This window comes from Platalea leucorodia (genome assembly GCF_965183815.1).
Source record: "Platalea leucorodia genome assembly, chromosome: 8".
NCBI lineage: Eukaryota > Metazoa > Chordata > Aves > Pelecaniformes > Threskiornithidae > Platalea > Platalea leucorodia.
The window spans coordinates 17,661,244-17,684,212 of NC_138830.1; the positions used below are offsets into that span (position 1 = coordinate 17,661,244).

Consider the following 22,969-nt stretch of genomic DNA (forward strand, 5'->3'; position numbering starts at 1 on the left):
CTAGCTATCTCTGTATCTATAAAGATTAGAAATTATACATGCAGTGAACTCCATAAATCCAGATTTTTTTTCTATGCCAGTGGATTCCTGTTGTCAATGTGATTAGTTAGTAGTTATATCACTGTTACTGAAACAATATTACAGCCAGAAACTCTGGTTCCTATTGGGCCCATTGCCTACCCTTTTCACATTTGCTATTACAGTCCTTTTAGTCCCGGGTGAAATGTTTTCTGTTGTCTTAGCTCATTCTATAATAAATGCATCACAATTCCAACACACACAATCAGTCAGAACTGGCAGTTTCTCAACCCCAGTAAGTTCAGAACTGCATGAAGGCTAAATTACTTCTGTCCCAGGAGACTGATTCTTTGAGGTCAAGTCAAGCTCATTAAGGAGAAGAGAGTGTGGGGAAGTTTGTGCTGTAGCCTTTCAGCTGCACCTGTCATGGGTAAATGCTTTGAATTTTTTTATTTCCAGAACTGTGCAGACCCTTAACTATTGTACTGCTGGTGTATTTCTGTATTGGCCAAGTAGTGCTGTCAGTGAACACATCTAGCGAATAAGCGTAGTCTAATAAACAGGGCGTGTAACTGCATCTAGGAGACGGATTCTCTTTCTGATTCTGACCTGTTTTATGAGTTTGGGTCCATCGCACCTGCATTTGTGCCATTGTTTCAGCCTTCACATCCCGCTGTAGTTACGCTGCACACTCTGCAGTGCAGGGCTGTCTCACACTGCTTAGTTTTACAATGCCAAGCACAGATAAGGCCCTAGACACCACTGTTCTGTACATGACAATAACAAATCCAACGTCAGACAGATGGTTAAACCTCCATGTAATGTTTCTTTTTTTTTTCCCACGTAAATGCTTCCATTTTAACGAAATGGAAAATACCTAACTTGCTTTACTCCAAACTAATGAATAGGTTAGTGTCATCAGAAGTTTTTTCTAGCAATTTAAAGAACAACAGGACAAAAAACCAGAAAAGAAACGGCTATTCATTCTGTCTCCTTGTTGGGTCAGCATCAGGATCGTTATTTTTAACAAAAAGGTAGAAATATTTGTGCCTGAAGGACTAAGATTTGTTGAAGCTCAAGAGCTATGATAGAAACAAATGTCTTTTTTCTCTTCCATTCAATATTTACATATAAAAAGCATCTACTTTGCATATAGTTCCTGTCATTATCTCTGACTGAATAAGAGTGCGTACATATTTACAGGAAAGAACGCTGAGGTATGTAATTGTTAATATTAAATTTATTTTGATGTGTTATTACCAAAACCAAAAATATACTCAAGAAGGAAGACTGTGAGAAAAACAGTAAAGTGGCCATAAATGAACATATAGTGAAAAAGTACATTTTATTCGCATCAGTGAATTCTGTATTAGCTTGGTGGACCTGACACTATGTAGGAGCTTGTGAGGCTTTTGGGGGCTGTTGATCACCCTAGCTGTGGGCCTCAGATTCTGGTGATAGGAAGGTTTGTTATTCACCATCCCTCACTGCTCTCCTTCCTTTCTTGGCACGAACATTAGCACAAGCCTCTGTCATTCAACTCATAACATTTCTCAGTTGCATTTCTCCTCAGTTCTGAGTATCAGCCATATTCAAAATATGTCAACTCTTCCAGCACATCGCTTTTAACAGTCAATTGTATTTTTTCCCTGTCCATATTAGTAAAATGCCACCCAGGTTCTCATCATCTTGCACATCACCCACTACAATCTCCTCTCCCCTCTGGTTTGCTTCCCCATACCTTGTGCACCCTTTCCAAATGCTCCAAGTTATCCATAATGCAGCACAGTCACGAAACGTCAGCGTCCTGCAGTCCCATCCCCCACATACCCCTCTAACTCCAGTTCCTCCTCAGCAACTCTTCTGCCAGTAATTAAGGATTTCTTAGCACAGGTTAATGACTTGATTGTCTCTCCCCAGATATGGATCAGAGCCAGGGTAAAGATCTAATCTCAGGTGTTATGAGTGGCAGTTAAAAAGAATCTCAAGTTTCCTAAAAACTTATTAGGAACTTCATTGATTAAAAAAGTGATCTTAATGTTTTGCCAGCTCTTCTCTCTGCATTTCTCACCTAGTAGGAAATGAGTGGCACAAGAAAAACATTTCTACCCTTCAAAGCTCTCTAATATACATCAGACCATTACCCTATGTCTTTGCTTTGGGTTTTTTTTTAACAGAGTTGGCATAGATCCAGATGAAGATCTGAAAGCAGAAGCTGCAAGCCAGGTATGTCAGGATTTTAGACGTACACGCTGATTTAAAAACTGTTCAGTTGTTGTCAGATCACGTTTTTCAAAAATAGTGTTATAACTGAAAATGTTTAAAACAGTTTGAAAATAAAAAGGAGCTGCAGAGTATCTTTACTGTACAGAGTACAAAGAGAGGAGATATATATATTTTTCAATGTGCATGCACTCATGAAAATTTTGTAGCTAAAAATGTTATAGATTTTTGAAGAAAATTATAAATAAATGCAAAGATATCCTGAGAGGTCTAATAAACAAAATAATAGAAGTATTGCCTTGATAAATGCAAATATTTATCGCCTTCCAAAAGCTGCATTTATGGAAATGAGGCATCTCAGAACAATGCTTCATTCCCTGGAATAAAAAAGGAGAATGCGTAATGTTCAATTCTAGTAAGTCAGGTTCCTGAAAATATTTTTCAGTTATTTTTCACATGGAAACCTAAGTACATAGTGAACTTGAAAACTTTAAACTAAAGGAGGCTATTTAACAAGCTGCAGCTGTTAATCTTTTATGTCATACACGTATGGTACAGTTTCAAATGCAGCACTGCCTGCAACAACAGTAGAAATCTATAGAGAGTCAATGCACAGAGACATAACGTGCTTCAGCACGGTAAGTGGAACTGTGGTAGGACTAAGGAGAAGCAACGCTACAGGTGACAAGTTGCCAAAACAAAAAGCAAAAAAGTGCCTAATACTGTGTTCCTGTTTCTAGGTAAGACCATCCCATGCACTCTTTCAGACTGCGCAACTGGAACTGAAATTTAAACCACCCAACAGTGATATAAATGTAGAAAAGACATTAGGGCAAGACATGAATAAGATACTCTATTCACTTGAAAATACATTAAAGATATCATTAGGCAGAATTTTAATATATCTTACATACTGAATATTCTTAACATTTACACATTTGCACATATCTGAAGGCATTTCGGGTGTCAACTTTCATTGAAACTGAATGGAATTCAGATGCCAAACTGTCCTAATGTTTCTTTGAAAAAAAGGAAAAAAGAATATTATTCATTTCTGCCCATACCTTTAGTTTTACAACTCAGTTACTATTAAAAGGGCTAGCATAACACTCCATTGCACCATGCCAAGATATTGATTTATTCTGAGTCTGAGGGGACTAATCGTTAATACCACTCTCCTAAGCATCTTGGTAGAAATTCTTGTGATGCCTCTGCCCAAATTCTGACCAAGACCAGGACGCAGAGCCTTAATCTTAATCTATTCTTGGTCGGATTTTAAAGATCTATAATTTCAGAAATTTTCTACTTTGCAGCACTCATGAATTATCAAAGGTCAGAGAATGCTGAATGCAGTATAAAATTAACTGAATGCATGTTTTGTGAAAATCTGATTTCTTCAGAAGTCAATAGGCACGTAATTTTCCCCTTTTATTAAAAATGAAAATAATCATGTTTATGAATAACAATAACACATCCAGTGTCCCAACTGTGCCCTGTGAATTAACACCTATCTCTGTTGACAAAACTCAACAATACAACACAGAAAGTGTGAATAAATATAACACCCTTCATGCCCTATCATGTCCAAGTCAGCATTCCTTATAGTAGTAAATTTTACTTTGGAAGATAGTTTTGCTGCTCTGATTATTCTTCACCACCACCACCCCCCTGTGGTATTCTATTTTCATTTGTCTGACTTTTTTGTATTTGACATCTCAATCTTTTACTAATTCAGACCTCTATTGCATTCTCTGTAGCCTTCTTTGTTTTAACTCAGTACCTATTACAGTATTCAGTTCATGTCAGGTTATTTCTTTTCTCTTTCATCTCATCTCTCTTTCATTCCCCCTCTCTTCTCCTTTGTTTTCTTTTTTCTTTCCCTTTATTTCTAATATTATGTTTTTATTTAGTTCACCTACTTCTCATTTTCTTCCTATGTTAGTGTGTCTTCACAGTGAAAGCAGTTGTTTTTCTTGCATATATCCCTGGACAAATAATGTATCAAGTGCCAGTATCTCCCGCCACCAATTAAAGCTCTCGCCCAGATGAACTTTAAACCATGTGCCAACTCTCAGTGCCATTAACTGGAGCTTTGGGGGGGATTATACCAGAAATAAGAACGGAATATCTTCTCAAGAATAAGATCTTTAAAAGACAGCAAAATTAGTGGAAAATAAGCCTTTAGGCCAGAGTAATATAAAAAATAACCCTTCACAGCCAGAGTACTCAGCCAGAATGGGAAAGCCACAAGGTTTGCTGCAGAGATTTGAGTCTATCTCCTCTGTGACCATTCTAACTACCAGGACATAGGGGATCTTGCTGTGGGAACCTCTCAATCCATATCTGTAATCAGACCTGGATTTTTTAGGGGCAGAAAAAGTCTTAAACACCTTCCACCTCCTGAGTACTATGTCAGAGGCAATAGCAGCTACATGGCTGGATAACCCTTTTCCTTTCCTACCTCTTCATCTTGATCTCCTTTCTTCCCTTCCACAAATTCAATTTTCTCTTCTCTGAAGGAATTTGATTTATTTATTCAAGACTTCCATGTACATAGTTCTTTCTGGACTTCTGATTATGCTTATTGCTCTATTCTGGACTGGCTCAACCAGCAAATTCCAGTTCAAGTTGTAAGACCTGGAACCCAGGGCTCCTTCCCTAGCAAAAGGTGTAGAGCCTTTTAATATACAATTAGCATCTGGACTTCATACCATGACCTCATCCATCAAAAGCATGTCTGAGTTTCTATGTCAGTTCTGCCTTGCCTTGCCTTTCCTTAAATGTGTTTAGCATCAAATTACTATCACAACATAAGCATAAACAGAAGAAATAATAGCCTCATTCATATCCATTTATTTGTTGATGGATTGTCATAACTCGGTTCTGAAAGAACTGAATTACATAATACATACTACAGATAATATATATTATTGTATAGGAAATAATATAAAAAAAAAAAATAAAAGCAGTTTGCTGCATATCACATACATTCAGAGTATAAACACCAAAATCTAACTCTGATAAGCAGAATGCAGGATACATACTCACTAAGCAGAGTCACAAAGTTGATCTATTAGAAAAAGGCAAAAGCTTTTATGGCAGTGGGGTTTTTAACTAATTTCCCATAAACAGAGTCAATAGCATATTTTACTCAGATGGTTTATGTATCTCAGAAATTCAGCTATGTTAATCTCTATCGAGACAGTGCAAGAATATATTTTCTACAAGCATTTTGGAAAAATGTTGTAGATGTAGTATTGATCTCAGGAGAAAACTAAATAGCCTGCAAAACACCTATCAATATCATCTCTGTCAAACTAATGTTCATAGTTTATTTAACCATCCCTATATCTTTATTAGTGTAATAAGGAAATTATTTATACTTTCCCCATCAGTTTCATCTGCCAGCTGGTTGGTGAATTTATTGCAAGTGACTAATGAAAATAATCTCCATATGGGTAATTCCCAAGTAAGAGATGAGAAACATTGGCATTCTCACTTCCCACGGAAAACTGTTGTCCAGAACAGGCAGTGGACTGTCTCTCCTACTTCTACCTCGCTAAACTATAGGGAAAGTGAGAAGTTACTTTTTAAGATCATAGGATCCAAGGACCTGCAATAGCCCAAAAACATTCACGCCAACATCTCCTGCCATCCCTTGACTGTACTGTTTATGAAGCAGCTGCGCTACAGATAACTGCCCAGATTCCCATTAACGCAAAAGCTGATAACGCAACACAGATCTCATATACAAGAGGAAGAAGGTGCAACACATGTCAAACTCACAGAGCTCAAATGAGCTAGAAGTTACAGGCCACCAGAGGAGGTGTGGAGCAAAGCAGCAATAAACATTAGTGCAAGAAATACAAGGTCCAGGTCAGGACCAGCAAACTCTGGGAGAATTATACTCTGGTGTAGACTTTTTCGTCCACTGCTTTCATACAGCAACACGAATGCAAGACGAAGATAGATATGCAATGAGTTTGGACAGAGGAATTAACCAACAACACTATGGCTTCTGGAAACATTAGTAGTCAAACCAAGGACGCACAGGCCATTTACAGAGCTCTGTGCTTTTAGCTAGCCTTCCTCTGCACTGCGTTCGTTGGCTGCTTGCTGCAGCCCACTCCGCGATATGTCTATTTCCATGCCTGTCCTCCTCCTTCTCATCTCTCTACCTGTCCACCCTAGTCCTTTACCCTCTTTCTTTCAGTGTTCTTGTTGTTCTGACCTAATATAGACCTCACCTGCCATCACACTTCCTGCTTAAATGTTTAAACCCTTTTCCCAAACTGTATCTATCTTGCCAAAATGCACGATTAGATATTAAGGGCTTAGAAGAGTGTTCTGATGCTCAGTTAGGGATTAGTACCATTTTCTTCCCCCCTCCAGCCTCCCCAGTTGCTAAAATCCTCAATTCAGTAACAAAGAAACAAATCCTAAGAATAATATTTGTCCTATTTGGTGCATTTGTAAGTTCACTGTGACCACCTTTGACATTAGCAAAATCATAACAGCTACAATATGGTTTCTGTCTCCATATAACCTTATTCAAAACTCAGTGAAATCAATGGAAAAGAATGGAAAAGTTCCCATGTACAGGTTGGCTTGGAACTAGACCTTATGGTTTTGAGGATCAGACCATTGCCATTATCGTCATCAGCCAATTTACATGTATGTTAATGTATAATAGGAAATTAAATTTTTAATATATTACATTAAAACATAAAAATTATTAGATAAATTGGTTTAAAATTGCATAAAGAAAAATATTCTCATTAAAGAAAAAAAAAATCTAACTTTCAGCAAAATACAGACAAGATAATAACGAAGTATCCTTAGAGAACTGGCAATCCCATTCCTAATTCCAGCCTCCACTAATTCTTCCGCCAGTACTGATGTGATATCCAGAGCACAATCAAACTAGCTGTCTTTGTATAGATGACTGTTTCTAAAGTATTATTCCAAATTATGACCCTGAGTAAAAGGACAGTCCATCTACCTACCTGTGCAGCATGCCCCAGAATTAGCTTGCAGAATGGAAAGCAGCTTTTTGAGTCTTGTTGACTCAAGTCGTGTTCCTCTCCCCTTGGAAAGAAGCACAGAAAAGAAAGCAATGCCATAATTACTAGAGTATCACGATCCCTTTGGGAATGACATTTTGTTAGACATACACAAATAGCATCTGATCTTGTAGGAGTAAACTGAAGTAATCCCACAATAGCAATTAAATCGAAATATCATTTTATTGATCGCAGAATATAGTGCTTCTCAGCTGCTTAATAAAATTGGAATCATTAATAAAAGTAAATGCTGCACACTTCCAATGAGTATATAGCAAAGAGAAATGTGCTATATGAGCCAATTTGCTCCTGGACTGATACACAGAGATGACATTTGTGTGCCAAAGAAGCTTTTTAAATTAAAAAAGAAAAAAAAAGTGCAGTTAATTGTAATTCAGTTTGACATGTATTTTTAATATTGGAACTGCATGTTTTATTTATGTTATAAAAATGCTTCTCACTTTATTCATTTTGTTTATTTTGCAGAGTGCATCTAACTTGGATAAAAATACAACCAAAGCTGAGAGTGCATGGCTGTTCAGAATATGGTATGGCTTTGACCACAAGTATCCTTTTCTGTTATAAGCCATAGATAATAGTTGCATTACAACTGGCACCTTCAAAATATTTAAGAATCCAAAAGTGATTATACTTTAAAAAACAGAGACAAAATCATAACTTATTTTAATGTGTTTAGTAAGGAGAAGAAATTTTGAAAGTTCAAAGAAACAGAAGGTCTAGAGAAGCTGGGCAGTGCAGTGGTAGTACATTCCTAATTAAGGCTATGGGGAGTGAGAACAAGCTAAGGAGCTCTGCCCTATAGTAGTATATAGAAAATAGGTTTAAATAAATTAAACTTTTTAAACTCCAGGATAAAACTAATCCAATTATTAATCAGATAGGGTGTAAATTCTGTGTTTGAGACACCAGGACGTTAGAGGCTGAAGCAGCCCGATGGCTGTTGCCTGCCCGCATATTCAGAAAGCAGTAGCTACCCAAAAGAAAGTAAAAATAAGACAACACTGGTTTACCCACATCTCTTACAAATGGAGAAAGACGCACCCGTTGTGAAGATGTATCTCCCAGGACTTCCCTGGAGCTCATACTTCATATTCCCTGGATTCCTGAGCCTTGGTGTTTCTATTTGCATTCCTACTGAGGCGTCTATGGTAGACATCTTGAATATGGGTGTCTGATGCTTTATTCTAGAAAGCCTGGTTTCCATGTCTTTTGCATTTCAAGGAAATATTTTAAGTGGGTTTTTTTTTAAATATTCTTAAAAAGAACACCCTCCCAAAGCCAAAGGTAGAACATACGCAGTTTGCAACCCATGCTATCACTAATGCCTGTGCACAGATGGTAAAAGCTACCATTCTAATTTATTGTCATTTTAAACTAATTCTGCAAAGGCTTTGCATAGCTATCAGTGAGATCCCACAATAACAATCATGCCCTAAGCCTTTAACAGATATATACAATGAATATAAGAGAAGCTCGTCTGCTAATTTCCATGCATACTGGCTCAGCAGCTGAACAGGCAGAGCTCTACCAGTAGTCTCCATTAGCCAACAGCACATTTATTGGTCCATTACACTGCACTACTGAGTAGAGATTAACGTTCAGGCTACATGGATGCTTTTCTGATACCAGCTGCAGCAAACTAGGATGAAATATTTCAGCTGATAAAATGTAACTCTTTGGGAATAGAGCTTCCTTAAAGAGTTCAAGTGAAGTTATCCTTCAAAGAGAGTTTTGATGGAAAAAAACATCTTTTTGTTTAAAAATTAATGTATTGCCCTAACTCATCTACCAGAGTAGTTTTAAGGGCCAAAAAGCACTTAGCATTAAAATGTTTTCCTAGGATAATTCTTCAAGAATACTTAGAAATAATAGGTGAATGCTGCGTAAAAGAGAAAAATACGTTTAAACGTTAATGCTGAGTACCAGCATAACTGGCTTTAACTACCACCCAGTCCCACTTCTTTTTCAGACGGAATACCCTGTGGTTGTGGTATATCTTAGAAACTTTAAGTCAGAAGGAACAGATGAACAGGATTAAAAAAAAAATTGCTCTGAAGAAAAAAAAAAGAGAAAGCAAAAAATGTGGAAGGCAAGAACAGGACAGAGGCATGAGTTTAAAAAAGACATGAAAGAGACAACAAGGGTAGAGCTAGAAAACAAGGGACAAAGGCAGAAAGGAAAGAGAGATCAATATGAAACAGTCAGACAACAGTACATGCAAAATGAAAGGACGGCAGAATGCACCTGAAGCACCATACTTCTCAGAGGTTATCTGTATGGTAAAGATCTTGAATATGGGTGTCTGATGTTTTATTCTAGAAAGTCTGGTTTCCATGTCTTTTGCATTTCAAGGAAATATTTTAAAGTGATTTTTTTTTTTAATATTCTTAAAAAGAACAAATTTATTCATAAGTGCTAATCTCTCTTCCAGTCAAGTCATAATCTCTCTTTAGAATTCAGATTTTCAGAGATTATAGCCCTGCCATTATCCTAAAATATTTTTTATTACAAATAATATTTCTACATTTTACTAATCCTGAAAATGTATGCCCATATACCTGCACAGAATAATGGTTCAACCCACTAATGCTGTGACTCAGAGCTCTAAGCATTTCTTTGGTATGACTATTTCTGAAAGACATTCTTTTCAGGGAGAGAGAAATTATCCACCCAAACTTTCTTTTGCCTTTCCCTGCCTAATGTTGCAAAGCTGTGCTGCTAGATTTAGAAGAAGAAATTGTCATGTAGCACAGTATTTGTGCCCAATACAAGACTGCAGAGAGGATTATGCAATATAAAGTTTTCAAAGAAAAGATACAGCAAAATAATAATCTATCTGGTTATATACTTCGAAAGCATACAAGACTGTGACATTTCTATAGTTTGACATTTGCTTTTAGGCATTAACACAAACCTACCCACTCTTCTGGCAATAACATCTCTTATTTCACAAGGGAAAAGCAAGAGGTAGGAAATATCGCTGAGGAAATCAAAAAGTTGTGCTGTTCTTTGCTGTCCTTATGAATGATTTCCACTTAGTTCAGTGGTCTTAGGCAATGGCGATGTGCCACGCTAGGGTAGAACTATACAAAGAACCCTGAAATTCTATTTGAGAATCAAATTTTATTATTATTCTGAAAGAAACAGTAGGAGCCGGATCCAGAGCCAGGTAGGTTCAATAAGGGTTGTTTTCTTCAAGCAAGTATCTTTGAATCAGGTATTGACACATAAGAAAAACATACTGTTCTCTAAAATCTAGGCTAAGAAATGTTAATATTGGAATAATAAAAGTGAAGAAGAGATCATTTAGGTACCAGAGGTATCCTCTTGGATTTTCATCTCAATAATCTAAACAAGGAAACTGCAAAATAAAATACTTGGTATCTGACAGTGGGTAAATTCCAGTAAATTTATTTTAACTTCTTTGTTTTTACAGCTTAAAATACATTACCATTTGAAGCTGTAATATCCTCCTTAAGGCTAGTGGAAAAGTGAGGGAATAAAAAAAAAAAAAAAAAGTATTTCAAGAATTTATCAGGGAAAAAACCCAAGATCTATAATCCAGCACTATATACATAGCTTGATATTGTTGTTTGTGTTTTTTCAAGGCAGATGTAGCCAAGTTTAGCTAACAAATTAATAAGTAGGTGGAAATTTCATCCTACAAGGGCAAGAACCTGCATATATAAGGGCAGAGCTCAATCAAATGGTGAGGAAAGTTGTCCCATTCCAGAGCATCCCACAACAAAATAACAACTTTGCTCCCAGCTAGTAGCAATTTGCTTTTAACTCTTAGTCCCAAACCTCTTTACTTGCTTACTCCGGCAAATATCACTGGGTTTTGCCTGCCTAGTCCCAAGACACTGTGTACCTGACTAGAGTTAGAATTCCTCCTCTACATAGGCCTGTATTCCCAGTTACAATCTACCACTAAAAATGAAGGTAAAATTACTATAATAAAAGTGTCTTGCAAACAAATCTTCACCTGTTTTTCCAGCTACTTTAGACTAAACTCCTGCAATTGTTTCTGGTTTACCATGAACTTATCCAAGGCTTTTTGTCCACTAAGGCTTCTTTCTGTCTCTGTATTCATATAATTCTCATTTCCTCATGTGGGGGCATCTCTGCTCTCGCTGGCTGTTCTGTAGCATCAGTCAGGAAGAGGACTACACTGTTCTCCCAGCTTCTCATGCTGTATACTGAGAGGAGAAGGAAGAATTTGGGATTGCTGCACTAAAACGCGCAAGTGCAAAAATAACTGAAACTGAAGATGAAAAGAAGAGAGCATAATGTATGTGCTAAGATGTTTCCATCCATAAACGCTCACTGTCTTCATAAGGAGAAGCCTACTTTATGTTGCAGGGTATGTCCTTTAATAGTACACACTGAAACATGCATGGAGAAAAAATAGTTACTGCGTAACAGGAAAACATATGCAAGATTACAATAGAAGAAACAAAGAAGGGAAGGAAGAGGGACAAAGACTTCAAATGCACAGTAAGTTTCTTTGAATACTTAATAAGTGTTAAATTGCAAGACACAGGCCTTGGGCCCACCTGCAGCCAAGTCCAATCATTTTTTTTCTGGCAATGGGGTGAGGATGAGATTGCGTGTGATGTGGTCCTCCAAGACTAAGCAACATGATCAGAGCACTAATGCTGCCTATCTCTGGCACACGTGAGGGGTGAGAGGGAGCAAGAGAGAGACGATGATTGTTGTTAGCTGGCTACTATGGGTATTGCAATGACAGGCTTACTGCATCCTTGATCCTGCTCCAAGCTACCAAACAGCAATGTAGCTAACTTGCAGAGCTTTGCTTTTCGAGCAGCTCACATGCACGCTGCCGTGAACAGAGTAGGAGGAGAAGAGCTTTCTTCTTCTTTACAGATTTCTTTTCAATCTGAGGAACTAACTTTCAGTTACAGTGAATAGAAGCTGGAGTCTGAGACAGAGTGAGCCAATTCTCCATAAAGCAACTTCTAAAAGTGTTTCTACTTGAACTGTGGTTATCCATCATTCAGGTGCATTCCTTTCAGTTTAAAAAAGGTTGGTTGTGTCCTTTGCACTTATGTGAAATCAATCAGCCAAAAGGAATTGCATTATTTGTAGACTTCAAAAGTTTATCCTCCTTAACTCATCAGGGCACCTATCATTTTATTTCTCCTGTCCTCTGTACATGGATAAAACAGACATAATGGCTGCCTATGAAGTAAGATAAGTACTATTCTGTTGCTGTGAGAAAATGGAAAAGCTACTAAAAGAAAAAGTGCATTCTAGGGTAAACTGACAATCAAAGAAAAATTCAGCATTTTGTGGTCTTCAGCTGAATTTTCCTTATGGGATGACTTGCCACTCTCATGCCAGAGACAGACATCTTTGGAAGGAAAAGACAAGAGGCTGTAAGCATGCACGTGCACACCATTTTCTTTTACCTGCTGGAGAACGAAAGGTTGCTTAATTACTAATATTCTGATTTGGTATGCTTTATCACTTTGGTGACAACAGCAAAATAGCACAGCGTCCTAGTTTCAGACCAGAACCTCATTTTGCTAGACAGTTTTCAAACAGCGAAAAGACAATCTTATCTCAGAGACACTTCAGTCTAATTATGAATGAAAGCATCATCAGATAATGCAATGTGAGAAAATTCAGGTACCACACAAACAGTAACGTAGAACTGGCTAGCAGGAAGGGTAGACATCATAGCATAGATATGCCCATTAAGCACAAGAATCAGTTTTGCAGGTGTTACAAGGAGGTCATAATAAAAACTGAGAGGAAAGCACAAATCCTAGTAAATGGATTAGAGTGGATATCATAACATGAACATGACGCTGACAGAAGAGCAGTTGACTGTATCATAGGGCTTTCTCAAACACTGCAAACTTGAGCAGTACAGGGTCCCCAGAAGGTATTTTATCATTAGCAACTATCGCCTGAACTTCATTCAAAACTCATTCCAGCAACACATTTTCAAAGCACATGATCTAGAATAACTCATTGTTCTTTTTACAGCACAGACAATCAGTATATCTGATTTGGTGCTATTTCCTGACCCTTTCCAAGGACGCAAGATTGTTGAAACTCTGCAAATTAACCTAATAAATAAACATAGCTAATGATTAACCAGAATAATAAGTGACCTCAGTTTGTCCTCCATTCACAGAAACAAAACCTGGATAAATAATTCTTAAACTATTCCAGGCTGAATATGCAAGTAAAATCATTCTCATTTGTAAAGTTTCTCTCATGTCAATTCTTTGAAAATCTCATTCCTGTCCAGGTATTTTTACAAGAAAAAAAAAATACTAAAATTGAGTTAAATAACAACTACGAATGCAAAGTTAAATACAAAGCATTAAATGGAAAATCTCTAGTTCTTTTACAATATTTGACATATGATCCTTTTCACCCTTCCATTGCATAGAGACATAAGTAAACATTATTTGTGATAGTTTCTGGTATTTTTATTGCAAAATATAAATCTTTGAACCCACCCTTTCCCCACCATGATCCTGAAGGAAGAAGGGAGCTGCAGGAATTTTGGTTCCACAAAATATAATCAAAAGGAGATAAAGTTTGAAATTGTTACTATTTAGATTTTTCATCCTGACACTAAGATTCAGTACATTGCAGAAAGGTCTATCTACATGTTTAAAACAAGACAAGACAAAAAAAAAAAAAAAAAACCACCAAAAAAAACCAACCACAACCTAAGTCATTCTGGAGGAGGACTTTTTTTGCAAAAGGTTTTACTTTGTTGGTAGCAAAGCCCTTATATCAAATTTCTTTATTTCTTTAAAGCCTTCACAGTAGTATGCAGCGCTTTTGCCTTTAAAGGAAGAAATAGAGAGACATGTAAGGGAAACTTTGTGGGATTTTAAGAAAAATCAGTGTTCAAAATAATGGTTAAACAGCGCAGGCATGGGACAAGCGGAGAAGGAAAGCACGAAATTATTATTGCAATCTGAGAAAAGGGAAGTGCTTTGATGGGAAAAGAGATTCACAGTAAAGTAAAAAAAAAAAAACCACACACAACCCACGTTTTGTAAGCTGTTATCGAATCCTTGCTGTCATCCATCGGAGACATGCTGGGCCAGGTTCTATTTTCTGTTCTTTGCGTCGAATGGTCATTGATTTTTTGTAAGAGTTTTGCATGGATCCTAAGGCAGAACCTGGCCTGCAGCTTATTCCAGACAACTCAGCGTAGAATCACAAGCTTTTCTATTTAACATCCTAGCTCATTTGACATAGCATACCTTTTGTTTGTGCTGTTCAAGGGCTTCTCTCAATTTCTGATAACAAGGACTACAACTGAACATAAAGACTGTTTCACAGGCCCCAGTGTCCCCAATATAAATACATGGGTCTTTATGCAACTATGTCGCTTTCTTTCATGTAAAATTATATTAAAATGCATTAAAATCTGCAATAGCTAGAAACTACAATCCTCATCCCACAAGGAGTTCTAAAATTTAAAAATAAAGTTGTTCATAGAAGAAATATAACATGTTAATCTTTCCAGTACAAAACAACTCCAAAGCTCATTTTAAAAGTAAATTTTTATTTATTTATTTATTTATTTATTTATTTTTAGTATTTCTGAGGCTCACCAACTGCATAGGAGTCTGGCAGCCCACCAAGTAGATCAGAAAGTTGACAAAAGAGTAGAGAAGTGGAACTGGAGCCTCTGGAGCCCTAAGAAATCTGGCTTTTGCAAGGCTCTCAGCAGAGACTGTTAATGTGCCTTCCACATGGTTTGCCAGAGCCAGGGGAGTACAGGGGAAGGGGGCAGGAAACAGATAAAGCTTCTGTCTACAACGCTGCTGAAACTGACTTTTCTTATTTTGGCAAACCTGCACTTTGAACACAGAGATAACACATCTGAAAAATTTTGACTGGTTATGACTAATTCCTTCAGTATGTTTTAGCAGCTAGCATTAAAGAAGCCCCTTTCTCTGCAAAGCACCACGACATGCTTCATCTCTACTTGTGAGTGAGTAGTCAGTCCCCCTGACCTGAGGAACCTTTGCACTGCACCCGAGCGCTGAAATATCCAAGCCATTCCTCCCAGATTGACCAAGGGCCATTTCTGAAGCTATTCAGCAGACCGGTGGATGCTTACAAGTCCCACCAAGAGAACGTAGCTTACAGAACTGTTTTTGTTTCTTCTCTTAATGTTATTTTCAGCTGTATGGAGCCACCATATACAGCTGTAGCACGTTAAAACTAGACAGCATCAAGATTTACACTTCAGCATAAGAGAAATTCAGCACATATGCTACCAAGACAGAACTAAGTACAGAGAAGTCCTCTTATAGGCATATTTTATACAGAGGTGCTATATTAATAGCTATTGACCAAGAGCCAAATGTTCTGGCATGGATAAGAGACACAACCAGAAAAATTTCTACATTTAAAAAGACACCATCCAGTTCTGCAGCTTACTTCTACCTGCATAGCTGTGTGTTACAGTACCTCTCAAATCAAAATACAGAACTTGAAGGAGTTAATCTAAAGCCTAATAAAGTAAATGGACTCAGTTTATTGACTTCAACAAATCTAGCTCAAGCCATCTTAGTATCTGATTTTACTGATAACTATTAATTATTATTCTGTGTGACAGTTTTTTATTTTGCTTTATTTTTTCCTCCCCTTCTCACTTTATTATTACAGCATCCTGTAGTCTGAATGTACAAAAAAGCAGAAGCCTAGGCTTATATTAGTCCATTCAAGCATGAAATTATAGTTTGTTGGCTGACAATACTTAACAGCACACAGGAGACCTAAGTATGATATAAGAGTACCAGAAGCTTATAACACAGATTGAATCAAGCATAACTTAAAATCTTCTTTCAAGTCTCTTATTTCATTTACAGCGCTGTGTGTGCAAAAAGTTACTTTGCATTACATCTAAAGTGTTTTTAAATGTTCTTCTGTATGTATATCTTTCACTGTTGCCTTTCCAGCCACTTAGCACATATCAGAATGCTTGGACGTGCATGCAGCACACGCTGCATATGTAATACCATCTATAAATGGCACTTCTTTTACAGCAGCAATTGTCACAGCAAGATATTGCTAATTATAACATCACCTAAGCAAGAAATTGGTAATACTTCCTAGTAAGGGTCTGTTGTTAATGTTAAATTACAGTGGTATTCCTGTAAAAGCTGTGAGACTTAAGGAATTCAGTATGATTAAGGTTATTACCAGGAATGCCAAAGGGCATGTTAATGATTTTCCATTAGAAAGCATTCTTGAATTGAACTCTTTCGCAGAAGGCAAATATCTGGATGCAAAACCCTTAAAGTCACTGACATGTTCCAGTGCCTTCAGTGGGCATGGATGAGGCCCTCAATACAGGTCTTACTTGGAAGCTTAGTCTGTATATTGGCATTCTACCCATTTTAAGTGGTTGCTCTGGAAAAAGCACTGTTGGTATCCTTAGTTTGTGTTGGCTACAATAGTTTTGAGTTGAGTTAAAAGTACTTTAGTACACTCTAACACAGAGCCACCAATAAGGCTGAGGCAAACGTGCAAATGTGTGAGGAAAAAAAATTGTTTGCCTTTAATTTTAAGAACACTCTGGCAATCAGTGATTCAAAATAATGCAATTCTTGGCAGCAGAGAAACTCAAGAGCCTTTTTCTATTTTCTGATATTGAAATAGGTGCCTGATTCACTAGAACACGTGCATCATCACGCATTCAAATATATTGTGAATCAACCAATCTTAGTACCAGTTCTTAATTCAGCACTTCTTCTCAAGGGGATGCTAAGGGAAGGTGGAAAGAATAAATCAGAAGAATGAAAATACTGATTTAGGGCTGACTACAAGTTTGCATGAGGCATTGCAGGTGATCATCACATCTTATGAGCTCATTTAATTATTGTTAGAGAACACAAGAGTCCCAAACAGGGGAGCCAAAGGCTACCTTTCGTCTTACACTATGGTACAAGCTTCAAGTACAATGGAAGCCAGAGTATAGTGCCCATAGGAACACAGTCTCTTAATTTAGATGCCTAAAAAATCAGCAGAGCACTTCTCAAAATCAAGACTGTGGCCTTTTATTTTTCATAAATATAGACCTAGAACTCAGGAACCTCTTGATTTCTGTAGATTCAAGTCATCCTAGCAGAGTTGTTTTGGTTTTTTTTTTTTCTGTAAAGCTAGCACCATTCCTTCCAGCTGAATCTGTTTGTGGGCTTCTCAGTGAAGGCTATTTGACAGAACTTATCATCCTGACCTTCTTTGCACAGTGTGATCTACTTAGTTACTCATAGTAAATACAGCATTCAGATTTACATAATCTCCTCCTACAGGCCAAGAAGCTGAAGAAATTTTGGTGACAGTATTTTTAGAACTTTATCAGTATGCATCTAGTTGTTATAAACAGAATCCAGTTTGACGTACAGATAAAGAAAGTGAGCTGCAGTTCCAGTCACGGCACCAGTTCTACTACTCTAATACCAGCATCATAACCATAGAACCTGTTACTCCATTCTTAGCAACAGAGGGGCATAGGAAGATGTTATGATTTAGAGGGTTTGGTCTGCTACAGAATGGGACAGCACAATTATTTTATGAACTTTGTTATTTCTACTTTTAGAAAAAAGAGCGGAATCATTCCTAAAGGTGAACAGTAAAGGAATAAGTGGCAGCACAGAACGTTCTCAGATGCTTCCTTTGTGGCTTGGTCACAATTGGTCATATAGGTGCGCAGAGGGAGAGGAATAATGATAGATTGTAAAATAATAACTTTGACAAAGCGTATATAGTTTACCTAAAAGATCAAGAAAATAGTACCAAAATTTTGTGGGTTCGATGTCCTAGAGACGCTATTTCAAAAAGCAAGAAATACTGTCACGGAAGGTTAGGAAATGCATACTTAATTACATGAAGGAATGGAACAAGTATTTTGGTCTGATGAATTTCATCAAGTTTCTTTTTAACTTGTGTTATTATACCTAATGAAAAAAGTTTTAATCTGTTAAATATTTATTTAAAAATTATTGCAAAGGATGTATTATTTATACAGACAATTTTTACAGATTTTTTTTTTTTTGGTCTTCCATGTAATTATGTACCGAGAACACAGTTGTGCTATGAATGGTAAAATCTCACTCAGACTCTATAAAGTTCCTAGCCAGTGCTGATGGACTTTGAGCATTTTGCTGTCTGTTCATTAGAAATTTATAGGGGGTCTTTTATTCAATCTGCTAAAAGCAACCTGGTGATTTTCTGAACTGATTCTTTACCACATTATGGTACTTTAAATATTTAATTTTGGATGCAGAAGTAGGGAAAATGGGTTGAAAAATGAAACGTTTCTCTACACTCTTTGAAATATGTAATTTCTTAAAATAACTGACTGACATTGAGCATAATCTTGAAATTTTAAACAGTAAATTGTTATTAATTATATTCTCATTAGCCAAACTTCTGCTCAGTACTACCTGTTTTAAAGAACAGAAAGTCCCAGCTTTGCAATGTCTATAAGTAGTTCAAGAAGAGGTTCCTTCCTTGTTTCATTTTGTGTTTGGTACACTGCGAAGGACGTGTGGGCTAAACTCAGAGATGACTTGAACTGCGATTGTTACACGAGTGTAATAGCATTAACTTAAGCATAGTCCATTAGTCTTAGTTTACACCAGAGAAGCTGTCAACGCATACAGCCTTCAGGCCTTTTACTATACACGTCTTTGGCTTCAGCGTCTTAAGAGTCACAATTACACTAGGTAAAACAAAGCATCCCTATTCATGTCTACTGTTTCCCCAAACTAATGGGAAAGAAATTCTCTCCATTCTATGTTGATTTAAGTTGGATTCCTTGAGAAGAAAGTATGGGGAAAGTGGATTTTTCCTCAGCTATTATACTATCCTACATCGCCTTGATCATGAAATTGCTTATGCTTTCTCATTCTCCAGTGATCAGCCGCCAGGTGGGAAGGGGGGAGCACAGCCTTAGAGTACAGAAACCTGACTTACACTTTAACTGTTGACAGAACATCTAAAACCAGTTTGAGGAATTTTGAACAGTAATGATAAGCCCTAATATTTTCAATGTGATTAAGATGAGAAGTGATAGACCATTCTTTAATGGGGAAGCACAGAAATGGTTTTTACTCATAAAAAGCCCAGTATGATTTATTCAAAGGTTGAGTTCTTATTAAAGATACAAAATAGTGCATGTCACAAATGGTTAAGGCTTTGAAATTCTTTGTGGATTATTCACTGAAATTTGCATTGCTACACAGCACTAACTATTTTTGGATTCTGCATAAATAGAATATCTAATATAGAATTACATTATAATGAAATATGCAATAATGCAAGTACCCATAAAGTGCTTTTCATGTACTGCAGGCATCCAAAAGTTTCAAATGCATAAAATATGATTACACTTGCTGCACAAATGAATGCATATCAGGTTCATTCACATTTAATTAAAACTCAGATGTAAAAAATACCTATATACAGTCTGCTAAGACATAGTTAAACTGCTATTGATACTTTGTATCATGGCCAATGTCAGTGGGAACTGGAGTGAAAAAGACATGATTGGAGTGAAAAAAGACACGATTGGTCTTTGGGGCCTGGTCCTTCTAGCTAAACTAGAGACTTTGTGCTATGCAGAAAATGCTATTTGTTAATGATCCATGAAAATGCAGATGAAGCAACCCTGGATCTGATTGTTCCACAGGTTGCTACACAAATTTAAAGAGGCAATATAAAGAGACAGGGTTTATGTTTAATTATCTGTGATATTCAATACAATAACAAATCTTAAAATATAAGGAAAGAATAATATGAAAGAAATATATATGTATACATACGAGGTCTATATTGAATATAATTTTTTTCAACTGTCATTTCCCCCACTTGCATTCTGACTTACACAGTGGTGCAGCCTCAGCAGCAGGATTCAATAGGGAAAGCATGGCCTCAACACAGGCTGGTCTGTATCTTGCCTGCTAGGATATTCTTTTAGGAAATAGAAACAGTTGATTCAAACCCTCTTGGGCTAAGAGGAACCAAAAATCCTGATCTTTCACTTCCCAGATCAGTGTTTTAACACCTATGCTATTATGTAAAAAATGGCCAGTAACTCACCTGGCAGCTGAGATTTTTTGGTTGAGTTCACTGCTGTCTCAATGAGTTAGGGGTGGTACAAGGACACCGAACTTGACATGTCACTTTAGGAAATAAGGCAGAAATAAAATAGCTCCACAACCCTCTCCAAATTACAGTGATATAAGGCGTCTACTTCTTTGATGTCTCTCTTCCCAGTCTAGTTTGCTTCTTAGCATGCATAGGGGTATGATTAGGAACCTAAGGAGATTTGTGGCTAATAATTCAGGTGACTGGCAATTTATTCTTAACAGAGTAAAGTGCCAACTCTGCTCATTTTATTGATGAAGATGCATAGTCCAATATTTCCAAGATCATAAAGGATAGCTGAAAATTACATGTTTATTTTAACTTCTAATAGTAATACATAAATCTACATCTCTATGTGTTTTTACTTTAGACTCTGTTGCTACAGATTCAGCAAGACAGTCATGTATTTGTGGTGGTACTTTTACTTTTGCACATAGAAGAACTAGATCCTATTTTTAAGCATAAATACCTGGATGCTTATACATTATGGGTGCAACTACAAAACGAGCATTGCATCTTGGACCGCTTTCTCAGTCTTCCTCTATCTACAAATCCACCCTTTGTACAGCACAGAACAATAATCTGTTACCTGTTCCAATAATGATACACTTATAATGTTTTCCTAACACTAGGTATGTCTGATCAAAATAAACACCTCCTGGAAAAAACCTTACCACACTCAGTCCGGACATGTAGCAGTTCTTCCAAGAGCGTACAACACGCCTTCATCACACAGTGGGATTTACAGTAATATCCTACTGAATTGGTCAGATCAAACCTGACACAAGGCATAAAGAAAGTTTGTGGGGTGATTTCATGCACAGAGTGGCAGGGCCAATCAATGCAAATGAGCAAAAATGACTACACATTCACTAGCAATCAGGCACATGCTTGCTTTGCCTCTATGTGCAAGGTAATTGCGATCTGAAAGCTACACTGCACATGAGAGCAATGCCAAGCCTGAGCGACTGTCTCCTGAGTGCATGTGGCAGGAAAAGGCCAAGTAGGTATGCTATGAAATACAGCTAGGAAGCTGTAGCAAATAGCCACGGATCAGTTTAGGTTGGAAGCTCAGGGCAAATGCATCACAAATGCTTTCTCAGGATACACCTGGGACCTGCTCCCATAACCCTTCCCTGAAAGGTGTGCAGGTCCCTAGCGGGGGGAGGCAAGTTCCTCCCTCCCCACAGCTGGAGAGATATGGCTATGAGTTTGTCACTACAGATAGATATTTTCTACTCAAGCTTTCAGAGGTAAATAAAAAGAAAATTCAGATTCTGTAGAGCAGTTCATCAGCTGCAAAGCAAATAGCTATGAATCAGTTTATCACAAACAATAACAGAACAGGAATTAACATTAACAAGCTAATGCTTCATCTGATTGTGAGGGGGTTTTTTAATCTTGTTTCTAATTAATTTTGACAGATTGAATTAAAATGCTTATTTGCATTGCATTTGATGTGCATGGGGCCTTTCCTGATCACTTCCTCTCATAAGATTATATGTGTCAGCACCAGCTTTTGTGAGCCCTTTTTCTTTTGGACACCGGCGAAAAGAACTAAGTCCTTATATTTTTGATGTATTAAAGAGGCTTTTGTTTTTCAGCAAGGTTTTCCTGCTCTTTATTTTGTTTTGCTTTAAATTTTTCAGATGCAGAAGTTTTACTTTAACTTGGATATTAATGGGTAAGTTCCCATGTTGACTGTGGAGCACCCTCACTATATTCTTTTTAAAAGCCTTCCTGTGTTAGTTCCAGCTGAAGTACCAGAGGAACAGGCATCTTATCCTTCTCTGTACTTTCTGTCAAAACACTTGCAAGAAACATTTTTGAGATATTTCAGCTGGAATTAACAAGAGAAGACTGATTTCCTAAGGTATGCGTTCCTTCTCCTGACAGAGTCAAGGAGACAGGCTGCTTCAGGAGAGAAATTACTTTTCTTGCATTCTTTTCTCCTTCTGATGTACGAACAATTCTCATTATCATTAATTTGGATTCTAGTTGCTTATAGAGGTGGGTGTAAGCTCCTCAGCAATGAACATTTTTCAGAGCTACTGTGTGCAAAACTGTAACTATCAAACAATGCTCAAGACTAATTCTAAGGAGCTATGATCTATCACACACAGTCAGGAGATTATTGGATTCTTATGTTTCTGTATCCTGTGTCTTAATGCCTGCAGTTTTGATGGCTGCTGCTAGAATGCACACATTTCAGGGAAATGGAAGCAAAAGAGGAGAGAGAAAAATCTTCTAGCAACAAATTTCACAGTAAATAGAGAGCTTGGAAGGTCAGGGGGTATGATTCTGCACAGAATTTCAGCTAGTCCCCTTAGACTATGCATTAATTACATTTGTAAAAGTTGTGTTATCTGAGCATAGAGGTGACTTCTTTTCTTTGTTCTGTGTTTATGCTGCCTATTTGATGTTTTATTTTAAAACTAGTTACACAAATTGTTGTGAAGATAGCTTACAGGAAAAGTATA

The 22,969-nt window shown here is 37.2% G+C and overlaps 1 protein-coding gene across 1 annotated transcript in view; it reads left to right on the forward strand.

Moving 5' to 3' along the window:
* The window catches only part of SLC9A9 (solute carrier family 9 member A9), a gene marked incomplete at its 5' end in the record, with an annotated part of 210,810 nt that overhangs the window by 151,752 nt on the left and 36,089 nt on the right, over positions 1-22,969 (forward strand). Inside the window, 2 exons of the mRNA XM_082319179.1 lie at positions 2,196-2,244; positions 7,791-7,870. Coding sequence (XP_082175305.1) covers positions 2,196-2,244; positions 7,791-7,870 — 129 coding nt within the window. The remainder of the gene's footprint in view (positions 1-2,195; positions 2,245-7,790; positions 7,871-22,969) is intronic.